General features: G+C 50.7%; 6 protein-coding genes across 6 annotated transcripts; 4 read left to right on the top strand and 2 right to left on the bottom strand.

Annotated features, from left to right (window-relative positions):
• Positions 1–2,524: 2,524 nt before the first annotated feature.
• On the top strand, positions 2,525–3,408 carry N7487_000915 (putative glutamine-serine rich protein MS8; the record flags this gene model as incomplete). The annotated part of the gene is made up of 3 exons (XM_056868663.1): positions 2,525–2,656; positions 2,779–3,206; positions 3,294–3,408. 3 exons carry the CDS (start codon positions 2,525–2,527, stop codon positions 3,406–3,408), a joined length of 675 nt encoding a protein of 224 aa, XP_056733447.1.
• A 384-nt stretch (positions 3,409–3,792) lies between these two features.
• On the bottom strand, positions 3,793–4,815 carry N7487_000914 (uncharacterized protein; the record flags this gene model as incomplete). The annotated part of the gene is made up of 1 exon (XM_056868662.1): positions 3,793–4,815. The coding sequence occupies one exon, from the start codon at positions 4,813–4,815 to the stop codon at positions 3,793–3,795; it is 1,023 nt and encodes a 340-aa protein (XP_056733446.1).
• A 141-nt stretch (positions 4,816–4,956) lies between these two features.
• On the top strand, positions 4,957–7,880 carry N7487_000913 (putative APSES transcription factor (MbpA); the record flags this gene model as incomplete). Its single annotated transcript, XM_056868661.1, has 3 exons — positions 4,957–5,435; positions 5,492–7,151; positions 7,201–7,880. The coding sequence occupies exons 1-3, from the start codon at positions 5,172–5,174 to the stop codon at positions 7,878–7,880; spliced, it is 2,604 nt and encodes an 867-aa protein (XP_056733445.1). The 5' UTR covers positions 4,957–5,171.
• A 428-nt stretch (positions 7,881–8,308) lies between these two features.
• On the top strand, positions 8,309–9,926 carry N7487_000912 (glycoside hydrolase family 5 protein; the record flags this gene model as incomplete). The annotated part of the gene is made up of 4 exons (XM_056868660.1): positions 8,309–8,406; positions 8,472–8,736; positions 8,808–9,188; positions 9,261–9,926. The coding sequence occupies 4 exons, from the start codon at positions 8,309–8,311 to the stop codon at positions 9,924–9,926; spliced, it is 1,410 nt and encodes a 469-aa protein (XP_056733444.1).
• A 284-nt stretch (positions 9,927–10,210) lies between these two features.
• On the top strand, positions 10,211–13,030 carry N7487_000911 (uncharacterized protein; the record flags this gene model as incomplete). Its single annotated transcript, XM_056868659.1, has 1 exon — positions 10,211–13,030. One exon carries the CDS (start codon positions 10,211–10,213, stop codon positions 13,028–13,030), a length of 2,820 nt encoding a protein of 939 aa, XP_056733443.1.
• A 174-nt stretch (positions 13,031–13,204) lies between these two features.
• On the bottom strand, positions 13,205–15,041 carry N7487_000910 (DUF890 domain protein; the record flags this gene model as incomplete). The annotated part of the gene is made up of 9 exons (XM_056868658.1): positions 13,205–13,633; positions 13,708–14,155; positions 14,208–14,337; positions 14,388–14,461; positions 14,511–14,609; positions 14,668–14,678; positions 14,730–14,805; positions 14,864–14,911; positions 14,962–15,041. 9 exons carry the CDS (start codon positions 15,039–15,041, stop codon positions 13,205–13,207), a joined length of 1,395 nt encoding a protein of 464 aa, XP_056733442.1.
• Positions 15,042–15,162: the final 121 nt, after the last annotated feature.

Genomic DNA, 15,162 nt, shown 5'->3' with positions numbered 1-15,162 from the left:
TCAATGAATTTGGAATGGTACGGTGTTCCGGCGGTACACGCAGGTTTGATGTAAGGCACGGGCCCGTAAGTGAATTCTTTTATTGAACTCTTTGTCCTTTTCACTTCTACATTGGGTTTCGTTTGACTTTTTCCCTCCGACAACCTTGGACCTTTTTCCGATATGTGCTTTCGGATTCAGTGAATGACTGCATTTAAACAGCTGCAACATATTACAGAAGTACGCTCACCGTTAGTTTTGTGTTACAATCTGAAAACATACGTACTCTGGACTCTTCCAAGACCGCGGGGATGTGGAGATTAAAAAGGAGGGGAAAAAAAGGCTGGAGAAGTCCCCCACAATAGCCGTCTCTTCTTACTTTCAAGTCGGGTCGGCTGTGATAGGCTCGTCGGCCAGCCTCCGTCTCGATTTCATAGGCTATGCTGCTGATCGCCGGTTTGGTGTGCCAAACGAGGAAAACCCACAGACATCCTGGACTTTTGTCTTTTCATGACACATGATTTTAGAAACATCTACTACATAAGCTGTACTCCGTAGTGGTTCATGATATACTGCATCAACCCTAGACTCATATATTAGCCTTTCAATGATCCAGCGGCCCGTAGTTCCTTGGCAGGGCTTCTCTGAAGTAAGACTTTGCCCAGAAGAGTACTGCCAAGCATTACGGGGACAGTGCGTGGCCATGTTCGGCCCCTCCCCGAATATACGAAGTACCCATGGACCGAGTACGGCTGTAGAGTTCTCTTTTACCAGTTATCACTTACTGCCTTCCATTGACATCCTAACCCTCTAAACCTACGATAAAGTCCGAAATCCAAAGTGCGAGTCAGTTCTTGGCTACAGCGCCAATAAATGCCACGTTATTGGCAAGAAAGCTTTTTATCACCATGCTCGGACTCACATGCTTGGCATACACATATGCAAGTTGGGTTGTATCCTCCCCTCCAGCGTTTGCTCTGCTATTGGTGTCCTTTCGTGTTCGGACATTATATACCCGTCAGGGTCTCCACTTGTCGGGAGTATACGGTTAAATGGACAAGTCGTTGATATGCCACTTGGTGGCATTTGTCGATCATTATTTTGACTATGAAGCGAGGCGGGGAATATTTTATCCTAGATAACGCTGCTCGCTTTTCTCTTTGATGTAAGCTGACTACTAAAGGCTCTTTGGGCTCTTTGACAGGCTAGCCCAGTGAATTTGGTAGTGGATCCAGTCTCCACTTCGACAAGATCCGGGGTACAACCAGCGACAGAGAAGTTCATTCAATGACCAGCAGATTATTGAGAGTATCTTAATTCGTTGGATATCCTAACTTCTATGAACCATAATAGGCACACGGTATCTCATGTCAACTTTTTGGGAAACAGATAATGCCGACGTTGAATATATTCCGAGTAAAAATGCGACATATCGAGGGAAGTCAGTTTTTCCTAGTGGACATTATCTTCTTGTCCCTCCAAGGCTAATTGGCCGGCCACTTTGATCGGGGGCTTACCTTGGACGAGTACCAGAGAAACCGGTTATATATCGAGAGTTCTAGTTGCTACGGAGAACGCCTGGACCCTAGTCTCAACCTTGTAAATGCGAAAGTAACAAGTTGGGTTGAACCTGATAAGAAGACTGCACAGGTTGGAAGTTTAAGACGATTCTTTCCAACTCCAATTATTTTCACTTCACATTATACACGCAGCTGGGTTTAAAAGGTTGATGAAGGATTTGGAACCCCAGTTCAGAATCCAAACCTTGATACGCATTTAGGAATAGGATAGCAGAAGTCAAAGTACACATATTCCTGCATGGGATATTCTAGCCCACATGGCGAGGGTTATACTGCTGTTCTATTGGAAGATCGGTGGCTGATGTCCCAAGGTTCGTTCTCATCAAGTACCATAAGCTTGATTTTACTTGACAGGTATGAGTACTCAGGCTTCTCTGAAGGCTGATTCAAGAACCAGTTGTAACTATTTAAATATCAAGTCGATACCGCCGAACACCAAGCAGTTAATACATCAAGGAAGTGGACCTTTTGACATGGAACCCGTGAAGCTCGAAGGGTCATAATGAGTATATAATAAACAGGATAGATTGCCTTATTATCGCCACTCAAGTCGCTCTGGTCTATAAATATCTACCAAATCAGGAATGCTCCTCGGTTCCTTGCAGGAGCCTGTCAACTGCGGGGCGACAATCTTGGCGTTGACTGGCCTAAATGGATGTCAAATCGCAAATGCCGTAAAGGCCCACAATCAAACAGATGGAGACAGACTCATTGGTTATCTTGTCCAGCTGAAGAAAGGTTAAGCCACATTATAAGATGACAAGGAGGCTGTGTTGATCTCCAAACCCCCTGAGAGGCGGTGCTCAATTTCCCGCTCAGCCCCGCGAGCCCCGCTGATGCCGTGTATTTATCATCAGGTCATCCCCAGATCTTTCCTTCCTGTTCAGTTTATCCTAAATATCGATAGTTATCGTCCTACCTAGCACTTACCCAACAACCGACCCTCATATTCCCTCAATATCAACATGTCGTACGGTGGACCCCCGCAGAATCAATACGGCGGCGGTGCCGGTTACTATGACCAGCAAGGCCAAGGCCACTACCCCCCTCAGCAGGGTCATTCCCCCCAACCACAGCAAGGCTATTACCCCCCAGAGGTGAGTTTATACACAAAGCACATAACATACCGTTGCGCGGAACCGAGTTGCACAGCCCTCAAACGCTCGCTCTTCTCTCGTACTCGTACCGCTGTATCCATAACTAACTTTCCGCGATACAGGGCCAGCAGGCTTACGGTCAGCCCCAATACAACCCACACCCAGGACCTTATGATCAACAAGGCGGCCAGGGCTACCAGACATACCCCCAGCAGCACCAGCAGGGCCAGTACCCTCCCCAAGGCAATCCTGGATACGGACAGCATGGACAACCTCCTCAGGATCGCGGCCACTCGCCATACCCTCCCCAGCAACAGCAGTACCCGCAAAGCAGTGGCGGCGAGAGCTCCGCGTACTATGGTGGCGCACCTCCGCACCAGCAAGGACAGCCTGGCGCTGTAGGACAGGAGGGCGACAGGGGCCTCGGGTCGACGCTGCTTGGTGGGGCGGCTGGTGGGTTCATGGGCAACAAGCTTGGTCACGGCATCCTTGGTACCGCGGGCGGTGCTGTTTTGGGTGCAGTTGGTATGAACATGGCAACTAATAAGCTGTGAGTTTTGCCTTTTGCGCTCTTTGCGCTATCCTTTTTCCCGTCTTTTAAGTTGAAATGAGACTGACTGTTGACACCGTGGTATAGTGGGAAGGAACACAAGAAGCACAAGAAAGAGAAGAAGCACAAGAAGGATAAGAAGCATAAGAAGAGAAGCTCGAGCTCGAGCTCCAGCTCCAGCTCGTCATCTGATAGCGACTAGTTGGTCTCGATTTTTTTTTGGTGATTGGTTACGGTGACCTGTATCCTTCAAACTCTGTATACCCTGTCTTTTTCTCTGCTGCTTTTTCCGTTCCAGTGGCATCCGGCCTGTTTTGGATTCTCGTCTCAGGGAAGTCGGGGACCTTTACGCGTTACGTTTATCATGCATTTGTATTCCTAGTAAGATAACTGCCTATCAACAAAGTTGAATTATTGAATCATGCAATTATGTCTTAGTTGGTGAGATATTCTGGAGTGCTTGTTAGCCTGCATTTCTGCCTTGTAGATAGCCCTTCATTTCAGTCCACGGTACGTTTGAACATGGGAATGACTAGGGCCCTGAGTGGATTCCAAATCGTGTATTATTACATTGGTTAATATTTTATTATTGAGAGGGTTGACGCATCTCGGCCTTATCTTCCTCCACTTGGATTGACTCTTTGAAAAAAGCCGCTGGGTCAATGCTACTATCCAAATCGAAGGACAGCTTGGGGACGTCTTTTGGTGAATCCCACAAAAAGCGCCACTTTTGTGAAATCGGATTCCAGTGCTGTCGTGGCACAAGAGCAGACAGACGTTTCCATTGGCGACGCATAAGCCTGACTGTAATTGTATGTGGTCGACCATTGGCATATTCGGCAAAGGTGGTACCCTTCTCAGGGCCCCTAGCCAGCAACTGGAAGAGCTCGCCACCAGACTTGGTCTGGGGAGTCTGGAGCTTTGAACCTCTCCTTTTGACGGGTTCCCACGGCACAGCCCCCGAGATGAGTCCCTCAAGCGTTTGGAGATCCTTTTCTGGTAATGGTGGAAGGAGGCTGCTCAATGTATTGTTGTACCATTGCTTTCGAATATTTTTCTTCCGCGACTGGGCCACTTCTTTGCCCCAGCTATCTTTCTTGGGGATTTGCGGTTCCAATTGTTTGATCAATGGCCTGATGCGGGCTGCTGCAACCACTGTGTTCTGCATTTGAGAGGATGCGAGGCTCCTCACGATGGCCGGAGGTTCCCAGCCATCAGTGAAATCAGCAGGCTTGGATAGTAGCTCTTTCAGAGCCAAAGAGTCGTTGGGGATTTCTGGCTTCAGAATATTTGCCAGAAGCTCATGTCGCCGTCTCCCAGTGCGACCGTATGACATATACAACACCTTTTCGAGAGGACGTGAATAGCCTTCATTTGCTCGCCGCAGAACCGACAATGCATTTCTTGCTGCGTGAACCGCCTTAGGACCAGCCTGTGGGGAACGGGAGGAAACAGCACGATATCGGGAGATGATATGGTCTTTCATGTAGTTGCGAGCGATGGGGTCAGGTAGGTAGGTACATTCGCGCAGCGTGGCGCGAAATAAATGGCGCCATTGCTGCGGTTTTGAGAGATTGTGTGCCCAATGTTGAGGTTGTGGTATGGCCATTAGGAATATCTTATTTCATTGCAAACGATGGCGGAAAAAAAAGAAGCCCCAAAACGGAGAAACGCGAAATCCTTGGCGAAATGCGTGTCACGGGAACTCCGACGCGCCATTTTCGCAGTCTCTCCCTCCAAACCCCGCGAACATTGCCTTGCCTTGCATTGAGCCTCGGATCTTAATATCTCAATTTCCACTTGACTTCTCATTCAGTCGCTTTGTGGCTTTGAATGTAATTTTGTCTGGCCTAAGGTTTCCCTCCAGAGGGTTAGCCACGCGCCTCCTTGAGCTCGCGTCATTCCAATCGATATCCGGTATCTTTCCCCTTGCTATGCACTTTACCCCATCATTACCCGATTTGTATGCTGACATTTCCTGGGAAGTCTAGCATGTCATACTCACAGGGCAGTGCAGGGTCGAATGGAATGGCCTACAATATGTTGAATGCTTCGCAATCCCTCTCCTCCACCCCTCGCGCAACTCCTCCACCCCCGAAAGGATCTCAGATGTCCTCTTTCGGTTACCCCAACGGACTCCCACGAACTAGCTTTGGTGGATACGATGGAGGCAACGATTATGGGTCGGTAATGTCATATCAGGAGGAGTACAAACCACAGATTTACCGAGTTCGTGGTCTTTATCCACACCCCACAGAGTATGGCACTGACGACGCTCAAAATAGGCTGTCTACTCTAATGTCGCTGTCTATGAAATGGAAGTCAATGGTGTTGCTGTGATGAAACGTCGATCCGATTCTTGGTTGAATGCTACGCAAATTTTGAAGGTCGCCGGTGTTGTGAAAGCGAGACGAACGAAAACCCTCGAGAAAGAAATTGCGGCTGGTGAACACGAGAAGGTACAAGGCGGTTACGGAAAATACCAGGGCACGTGGGTGAACTACCAACGAGGCGTTGACCTCTGCAGAGAGTACCACGTTGAAGAAGCACTCCGGCCACTCCTGGAGTACGATATGAATCCTGACGGCTCCGGAGCTCCTGCCCATGAATCGACGATAGATACACCCACCAAAGAACAAGCAATGGCTGCGCAGCGCAAGCGCCTTTACAATGGCGGTGAGAATCGCAGCGCTTCACAGCCACAGCAGGGAACTTTCTTCCAAAATATTTCGCGAACCGCCGCCACCGCTGTTAATGCCCTCAGCAAAGCGCGCTTCGACTCGCCCAGCTCTAACAATCGTCGACCTAGCATGGCTCGCAAGCCCTCACAGCAGATGAGCAGTCAGGAATCTGGGCTTGCATTCAGTAGCCAGCAAAGCATGTATAGCATGTCCGACAGCGGGTTTGGCAGCTTGCAAAATCGGTACCAGATGCAAGATGACAACGACGATCTTACGGAACCTCCTCGCAAACGTATGCGCTCTACTTCGCACCAAGGCCCACCTATCGGTCTTAATCGAGAACCATCCAATCTATCCATGCACGAACCTACACCCACAGAACCCAACGACTCCTTTTATCACGATATGGATCTTCCTCCTCCTCCTGTTGATGATGGCTCGAAACGTGGCGTCGAGTCCCTGGCACCTGCTTCTACTCCCGAGAGATTCCAGAAGATGAAACTCATTATGACATTGTTCCTCGATAAACGAACAAAGGACTTCACGGATCACCCGGCCTTGTTGCAGTTGACCGGCGATGACCTTGAAATTCCCCTTGATGAGTACCGGAATAATGCTCTGCACTGGGCTGCGATGCTTGCCCGCATGTCACTGCTCAATGCGCTAGTGGCCAAGGGTGTCAGTATATCGCGAGTCAACGGTGCCGGAGAAACAGCCCTACAAAAGTCTGTGGGCACTCGGAACAACCTCGATTATCGAAGCTTCCCGCGTTTGCTGCAGGTCTTAGCCCCTACCATTGACATGGTCGATTACAGCGGACGTACCATCCTACACCATATCGCTATGATGGCTGCGACTGGTGGCGGCGGACACGTTTCTGCAAAACATTACCTGGAAGCTCTTCTTGAATTCATTGTACGACATGGCGGTATGGTCTCAAGTGCGAATGGAGACCATGCGCCAAACGGGACCGGCAGTGGTGAGGTCATCTCCTTGGGGCGTTTCATCTCTGAGATTGTCAACCTTCGCGATGATCAGGGCGACACGGCCCTTAATCTCGCAGGGCGTGCGCGCTCAGTCCTTGTCCCGCAACTCCTGGAAGTGGGTGCCGATCCTCACATTCCAAACCATACTGGCCTCCGGCCTGCAGATTACGGTGTGGGTGTCGACATGGTTGACGGAAACTCTCAATCTCAACAACCGGCCAATCGGAATGACACATTCATTGATCAATTGGCGAAGTCGAAGAAAGAGATTCTTGATGGTAAGTGCCTTCCCACCAATAATATTCTTTTTACTAACATGAAATCTAGCGGCAATGTCCCAAATTAGTGCATTGGTCGAGGAAACACTTGGGGGGATTGACCGAGAGTTAGCTTCGAGCTTGACACAGAAGCAAGAAAGTTTCGACCACTGGCATACAAAGATCCGCGAGTCTGCCAAAGCTCGGCAGATCGAACAGAAGCAATATGATGAGCTCAGACGCAAGGGTTCTGAGCGCGTGGAACTAGACCGGCGCATCAAGAATCTGGAGCGGTCATCTGAGAGTTTGTTGGTCACAGTGAAGAACACACCAGGACTGGACGCAAACAAGACGGTTGTTGTGGGTGATGCAGACCGAGATTCCGGTGTTGATGTCGCGACATTTGACGCTCTATTCCCCGAGGGTTTCGACCCAGCGTCCGGGTTTTCAGAACACCAAGTCAGCTTCCTGGCGGCACTACCAGAAACAGATCTGCTTAGCCGCCAAGCACAATGCTACAAAGAATTCAACGGAGGGATATTAGCTGAAGTCGATGGCCTGAAAGCAAAGAACGCAGTTCTTGGCCAGAACTACCGTCGCATGGTGATGGCATGCACGGGCTGGACGGCGGAGCAAGTAGATGAAGCCGCAGAGGGGCTCACGCAATGCGTCAAGGAACTGAATGACAATCCCGTCCCTGAGGATGAAGCCATTGAGATCCTGATGCGGGATCGCGGGCAGGACTGGTAGTTTAGTCTGGTGTGTTGCATTATTCTCTGAGCGTTTAGGCGGCTTTTTCGGACGGCGTTGCTTCACTTGTAATACAAATACCCTGGTGGCATGCATCCATGCCCGTTGGCACATGTCTTGTTATTTATGAGAAACGCAATTCTTGTACACTTGATCAGCTGTCTTGGCCTCTTGGCTGTGTGCACGTGTAGGCTAAATGTTTTGATATTAGCCGGTTGAGTTGGCTACTGGGCTTAGTGGCTTGAAGCCCCATGTTAGTTGCCGAGACATTATTTATCCAATCCCCCGCGTTTTGCTTGATTACCGGACTTTTGGATAAATACCCTGTTGCGGAGAAATACTTATAGTCATGTGTAGCACCTCCTACCCACTCCTGTAGGCATCATTGTAACTTTCGACGAAAGCCATTACATTGCTGAATTAACAATATGGCTACCGGCTTCCTACACGTGAAGGGCGATACTATTGTCGACGGAAATGGAGAGGGGGTTGTGATGCGAGGAGCTGCTCTTGGAGGATGGATGAAGTATGCAGACAATTAAATTGCCATATGTATTCTCCCTGTCTCCGAACTGACATATCGTCTTGAAGTATGGAGAATTTTATCACAGGCTTCGCAGGCCACGAAGCCCAGCACCGCGCCGCCATGCGTCGAGTCCTAGGACAAGAAAAATACGAATTCTTCTTCGACAAATGGCTCGAGTACTTCTTCACCGAGGCGGACGCCAAATTCTTCGCTGAGCTAGGACTGAACTGTCTGCGTCTGCCTTTCAACTACCGCCACTTCGAGGACGATATGAATCCCCGCGTGCTGAAGGAGTCAGGGTTCAAACACTTGGACCGAGTCGTTGACCTGGTCAGTGTTGCACACATCCCTCAGCAGATGTAGTGGTATCAGGAAATGGGCTAATCATAATGGTCGTATAGTGCGCAGCACATGGGATCTATACCATCCTGGACATGCACGCCGTCCCAGGCGGTCAGAACCCAGACTGGCACTCCGACAATCCCACCGCCTATGCTGCTTTCTGGGATTACAAGGACCACCAGGACCGGACTATCTGGCTCTGGGAGCAGATTGCTATCAGGTACAGGGATAATCCTTGGGTTGCTGGGTACAACCCGCTCAATGAACCTTGCGATCCGGAGCATGTGCGGCTACCCGCATTCTATGCTCGTGTTGAGAAGGCGATTCGAAAGATTGACCCGCATCATATCCTATGGCTGGATGGGAATACCTTTGCGATGGAGTGGAAGGGCTTTGATGAGGTGTTGCCGAACAGCGTGTATGCCATGCATGATTACTCGGTGAGCTTCGCACTCCTTTCCGTGCCTATGAGAATACGTGAGTATGGTGTACTGATACGATCTAACCTCTAGTCAATGGGATTCCCCACCGGTGATCGCTACAAGGGCACAGCCGAACAAAAGGAACGCCTTGAACGCGGGTACCTACGCAAAGCGCAGTTCATGAGCGAAAACAAGACTCCCGTCTGGAACGGGGAGTTCGGCCCCGTCTATGCGGACGAGGTATTTGATGTCGATGCCCAGACTGTCAACCAGGAGCGATACAATCTCCTTGGCGACCAGCTTCGCATCTACGACAAGTATAACATCAGCTGGTCGATCTGGCTCTATAAGGACATTGGTCTGCAGGGTATGATCTATACGAATCCCGAGAGCAAGTGGAACAAGACGCTCAAGCCTTTCCTGGATAAGAAGAGGGACTTCTGGCTCGATAAATGGGGTCGTCGGCCTCAGTCTGAGCCGGAGGCGGCTTTGAAGCCTTTGCTCGAGTGGATTGATCGCGTTAGTCCAACTGCGAAGGAAACTTATCCCACGTCGTGGAATACAGAGTTGCATGTCATGCGGAATGTGTTTTACACTTTCTTGGCGGCGTCATTTGTGGATGAGTTTGCTGAATTGTTCCGAGGAAGCAGTGAGAAGGACCTGGAAGAGTTGGCTAGGAGTTTCCACTTTGAGGGTTGTGTGCAGCGAGAGGGTTTGAATCGTATACTCAAGGACCATGCACATACGTCTCGTTGAGTCTGGGCAGGGGTCGGCTTTATATAGCATGCTATAATAAATTGGACATTCCCAACTTGATTCTAATGCCGTAAGAGTGTAGAGAGAGGCTGGATTAATAATAGATGCGATGATCTATAAGCAGAGGGTGGCAATAAGTTCCGTTCCTGGCGATATCCTGACTTTTGTTCAAATTCCACGCACTTCTGTTATCCACACACTATCGATAAGCCAGAAAAATCGAAAAAGATCGCGGGGCACATTCTCGACTTCAAGATCATTAAAGGTTACTGGAGGGATTTAACATGGCTGATTCTCCTGCGTTTCCGTCCAATCTGGACAGTATCTATGATTCCGCTTCACCTCTTAAAAACAGCATCGATCCAATCCGATTGACGTCAGACAACATCCTTCCGATCTTCAACCTGCCCCTCACTCATAAGGTGTTGGGTCACGATGCCTCAAACGAGTCTCTTGCACAGGTTGCAAGCGGCGATATCTCATACACTACCTTCGTTGCCGAGCAAGCCCGCGCCGCCCTCGAGTCTAGTGATGACTTGACCATCGAACAAAAACAATCGCAACTCCTGCATCTTGGACTAGCAGCCTTGTTCAGCTTCCTGCAGTCCAACGTCACCGGTCCTCCCCTTGCCTTCAGCTCGGCCGAAGCTGTCTTGCCCTCTGCCCTGCGAACTGAACCCACAACTCTCAAATCCGTGCGGGCAAAGATCATCCGTGACCTAACCCTGGATGGAGAAGCTGCCTATAAGCTCACACCCAACCCGGAATTGTTTGCTGTCGCCAAGGCTCTTTTAGCAGATGCGAGTAGCGATGGACCGCTTGTCGCAAAGACCGCGCGTATGCGCACGAATTTCCTTCACCAAAAGATGCTTTCGGAGGTCACGAGTACTCTCCAGGATGTGATCTACAAGGATGTTGAGATCCTGGACAAGGCTGAGTTGAACTCAGACGAGAGGAGTCGGTTCCTGCTGGAAAGGGCCATTATCCACACGCACCACGGATTCGACGTCAAGGCCCGGGAAGATATTGATCAGGCGGCTAAGGTGCGGAGGTTCGAGTTTGCACTGACCGGAAAGATGGGCAAGCGCACAAAATTCCAGGACCGTGATATCAGTCAGCTGGTTGTGTTGGCTAAGAGCGCTGATGAAACATCACTACCTTCGGAACCTTCTGGCCCCAAGAACCTCAACTTGGATGACGATACCCTTCTCGAGGCCATCTCTTTCTCCGACCAAAAGCCCGACGAGCAATCCTTGGCAATTCAGGATAAGGTTTCCGCATCTTTGGATGCCATCGATGCCAACAACCAGCCCATTCTCAACCCCGTTGACTCCGCTCTCCTCCTCGCACTGGCATCTGCCATTACTAACACCTCGCCTGAGAACGGCCTCACTCGCGAGGAAACACACCCCTACGCCACTCGAGTGCTCGATGGCGGCAGCTCCAACTGGCAGATCTATACCCAAGCACTTCTGGTCCGCAGTCGGGTAGAGGGCTACCGTTCTCGTACTGTTGAGAGAGCTGTGCTGCAGATGCAAGCTTTGGTGGATCAGGTCATTGCAGACACCGCAACTAGCGACGACGCAGCTCAGACTGAATCAGGCGACCCTACAACTTTCCTGCCTCGTCCTGAGCAGTCCGAGTCTGCCCCCGCCGCTGACCGACTCCAGCACATCTGGATCCTAAACTTCTCAACACGCTGGAGCCTCGAGGCTGAGCTTGCCAAGCGCTGGGTTGATCTCGGTGGTCTGCGCACCGCGCTCGATATCTACGAGAGACTACACATGTGGGCCGAGGCCGCCCTTTGCTATGCCGCTACCGAGCGCGAAGGCAAGGCGAAGAACCTCATCCGCCGACAGCTTTACCAGGCCACCGGCCCAGACGAAAATGATGAAAACGAGCAATTTGACGGACCAGAGCGGTCACCACTACCAGCAGATGCCCCACGTCTGCTTTGTATCATGGGAGATATTGACAAAGACGAGAAGATGTACGAGCGCGCCTGGGAGGTCTCCGGGGAGCGATATGCCCGCGCCCAGCGGTCCCTGGCCCGCCACTACCTCACCTCCACACCACCACAACTGGAAAATGCCGAGATAGCTTATAAGAAGAGTTTACATATCAACCGCCTGAACCAGGGCGCATGGTTCGCCCTCGGCTGTGTACAGCTCGAGCTCCAGAAATGGCAAGAAGCAACGGACACCTTCACCCGCACCGTCCAACTCGACGACACCGACGGCCAGGCCTGGAGTAACCTTGCCGCAGCGATGCTGCGCATGCCAGCCCCAGAGCCTGCCCCAGAAGTTATCGACGAGGCCACCGGCGAAGTCTCCGCTGCCGAAGTCGACCCTCACAAGCGCAAGCGTGAGGCCCTCTCGGCTCTCCAGCGCGCAGCGCAACTCAAGGGTACTGACGCCCGCATTTGGGACAACGTCCTGACAGTCGCGGCGTCCATCCCGCCGCCGGCAACACCATTCCGCGAAGTGATTACCGCGCAGAAACGCATTATCGAGCTCCTCGGCACGAAGCAGGGCGAGAAGTGCGTTGATGTGGCGATACTGGGCATGCTCGTTGATTTCCTGAACGTGGCGTTCGAGTACGAGTCATTGCTTATTCGCTCTGACGATCCATCTGAAGCCCCGATTGTTCGCACCGGTACTATTCCCGGCCAGATTATTTCACTGATCGATCAGAATGTCATCCCGCTTATCACGCACTCTTCGGTGCTGTGGCAGATTGTTGCTCGCGTTGAAGTCTTCCGTGGTCGGCCGTCTAAGGCATTCGAGGCTCATGAGAAGGCGTGGCGTGCTACTATTGCCGCTAATGCTCAGGGTGCTTTCCAGATGGGTGACGAGAAGCCTTGGCTTGAGGTTGTGCGGGCTACAGAGAAGCTTGTGAGAGATGGATATGCCAAGTTCGGTCCTATGGACCGTGAAGATCAAAAGGTTGAGGGTGATCAAGAGGCTGAGCTTGTTGCGAAGGACTGGCGGTTCAAGGCTCGAAGTGCCGTGAGAGGAATCATGGGCAAGGGCAAGGACTTCTGGGATGGCACGGAAGGCTGGGACCGCTTGAAGCAGTTGCAGTCTGAGGTTACGGGCAATTAGTACATATAACCCTTTATGCTGTTTATGAATCATATAGATTAGCTCGCTCATCTAGCAAGTGCAATGTTTACAAAAGTCATATACCAAGTTCAACATTATTCAAGCCTCCTCAGTTGATTGATAAATCGAGATTATTCTTACCTGTGTACAGCTTGAGGATTGGTTTTATGGGAATCATTTTGATTCCAGCTTCCTCTTCACCATCCCGCAAAAGCTCTCGAACAAGACGGTGTCTGTCCCCTGCACCCAACGTACTAAAACTCTCACCTCTTTCTCGTCCGGTTTCTGCCCGCGGACCAGCCGCATCTGCAGACGTATTCCCAACGCCACCTGGGCTGGAATCACCTTCAATTTAGCCGCACCCTCCTCACCAGCAAGTTTCATCTTCCGGCGGGCGAATCGCGACCACACATTTTCAGCAGCGAATCCCGTCCCCGAAGAACGTGTCTGATCCCAGGCCCAAAACCAAGGCAACGAGTTGAGTTCTGCATTTATCGTAGCAATGCTTGCGTCAATAGATGTTCCGGGTGGTAGTGTAAATGTGTAATCTGCAGGCCAAGGTAAAAGACTCTTCGGGCAGCCGGGGATTCCACGTGCAATACTCTAGACCAGCGGTTAGATAAGGCCGCACAAAACACGAGTACGGAGTGAGTAAAAGGTGGTAGGAAATGACTTACCATGGCAGGCCTTCGGTCTCCCCATGACCATGCCAGGGCCCAGCGCTTCGTCTTGCTTCCCTGCTCAAACTCGGTGACAGCGAAATTGGTGATGCCGTGTTTGATCAGTGTCTCTACGAGTACATTGATACTGCTCAATTTTCCAAGCATGGATGTGTACCATTGAATACGGTCACGCAGCTCAAGACTTTCGTCGATCATTTGCTTAACAAAAGCTACTTCTCCACCGCGGGTCACCATTTCCACCGCGGCACCGGTGCAGGTCTTCATGCAGGTCAGTACGGGATGGTACGTAAGTGGAATAGGGTGGGTTGTGTATAGTTGTTTGGCACGGGAAGTGGGGTTAGTGACACTCACGGAGAAGGGCTCTTGTTCTTTCTGCTCGGCAGATTGCTTCAGCTCATTAAACGAGGTGTAAAAGGGTGGGTTGCACATGGTGAAATCAAGGCTCGTGAATGGTCAGATAAGATTATAGCATGTGTTATCTCAAAGAGACTTACGTTTGGCGCCCTAGCTTTTCTAGCGGGAAGAGTGGTCCTGTGGGGTCGGAATGTACGATCTGAATACGTGATTCCAGGTTGTTCAGAGCCACGTTGTGCCGAGACGTGCGGATATTGTTCGAGTCGATGTCTATCGGGTTGATCAGTGGATACCGAAGATCCTCGGACTCAAAGACGTACCAGTTGCCACAAAGTTACATCGTGGCCGTGTCGCGCAGCCCAGAAGGGGGTAGATGCCGATGCAACCCGTTCCACTGTACTTTGTCAAACCTGATAAGGAGATTAGAGGGACTCATTACTCACATGTCAAGGCCGAAGATATCCCGGTCTCGGTCATATCCCTCATGCAGGCCTCCAGCGGTGGAATCAAGAAGGTCTTGCAGCCAGAGGATGTAATTGAGCCTATACTACATGTTAGAGACATGCGTGTGGGCCCAAGCCGTCACGCGGGACGACATACCTGTTTGGCACCTGAAAATCAAGTTAGTAGATATCCATAAAGTAGGATCATTATGTGCATACCGGTGGACACAGTCGATCCTCGGGGATTTCCACTTTCAGGTGAAAATCTTGTTGCAGAAGCGTAGTGGTGAGTTGTCTGCATGATGCAAGTCAGGCCCATTCTTGGAATGACAATTGTGAGACCTCCAGCTTACCGGACGGCGGCTGGATCAGTAAAGTTCAGTTGGCCGGTTTGGTTCAAGCTATATTTGATTAGTCGTCTTTTTGACAGAGCACAGCCCGTTTCACGTACTACTTGGCGAAGTCCCGCGATTGCAGCGCCAAGGCTGCAAAATCGATGTCATTTTTATAAAGGCTTCGGGCGGATTCCATGGCCAATATCGGGCTGCCTTGTGGAGGTTCTCCGTGTACTCGAGGTTATTGATAAAATTGAAATGTGGTTGGTTACAAAGAAAGCAAAGTCCACGGCGCAGGAGGGAAGATGATGTTGGCA

This window comes from Penicillium crustosum (genome assembly GCF_028827405.1).
Source record: "Penicillium crustosum strain IBT 35664 chromosome Unknown utg000001l_segment0_segment0, whole genome shotgun sequence".
Lineage (NCBI taxonomy): Eukaryota > Fungi > Ascomycota > Eurotiomycetes > Eurotiales > Aspergillaceae > Penicillium > Penicillium crustosum.
The sequence above is the reverse complement of the archived record's forward strand: the minus strand, read 5'-3'. Positions and strand labels throughout refer to the sequence as shown.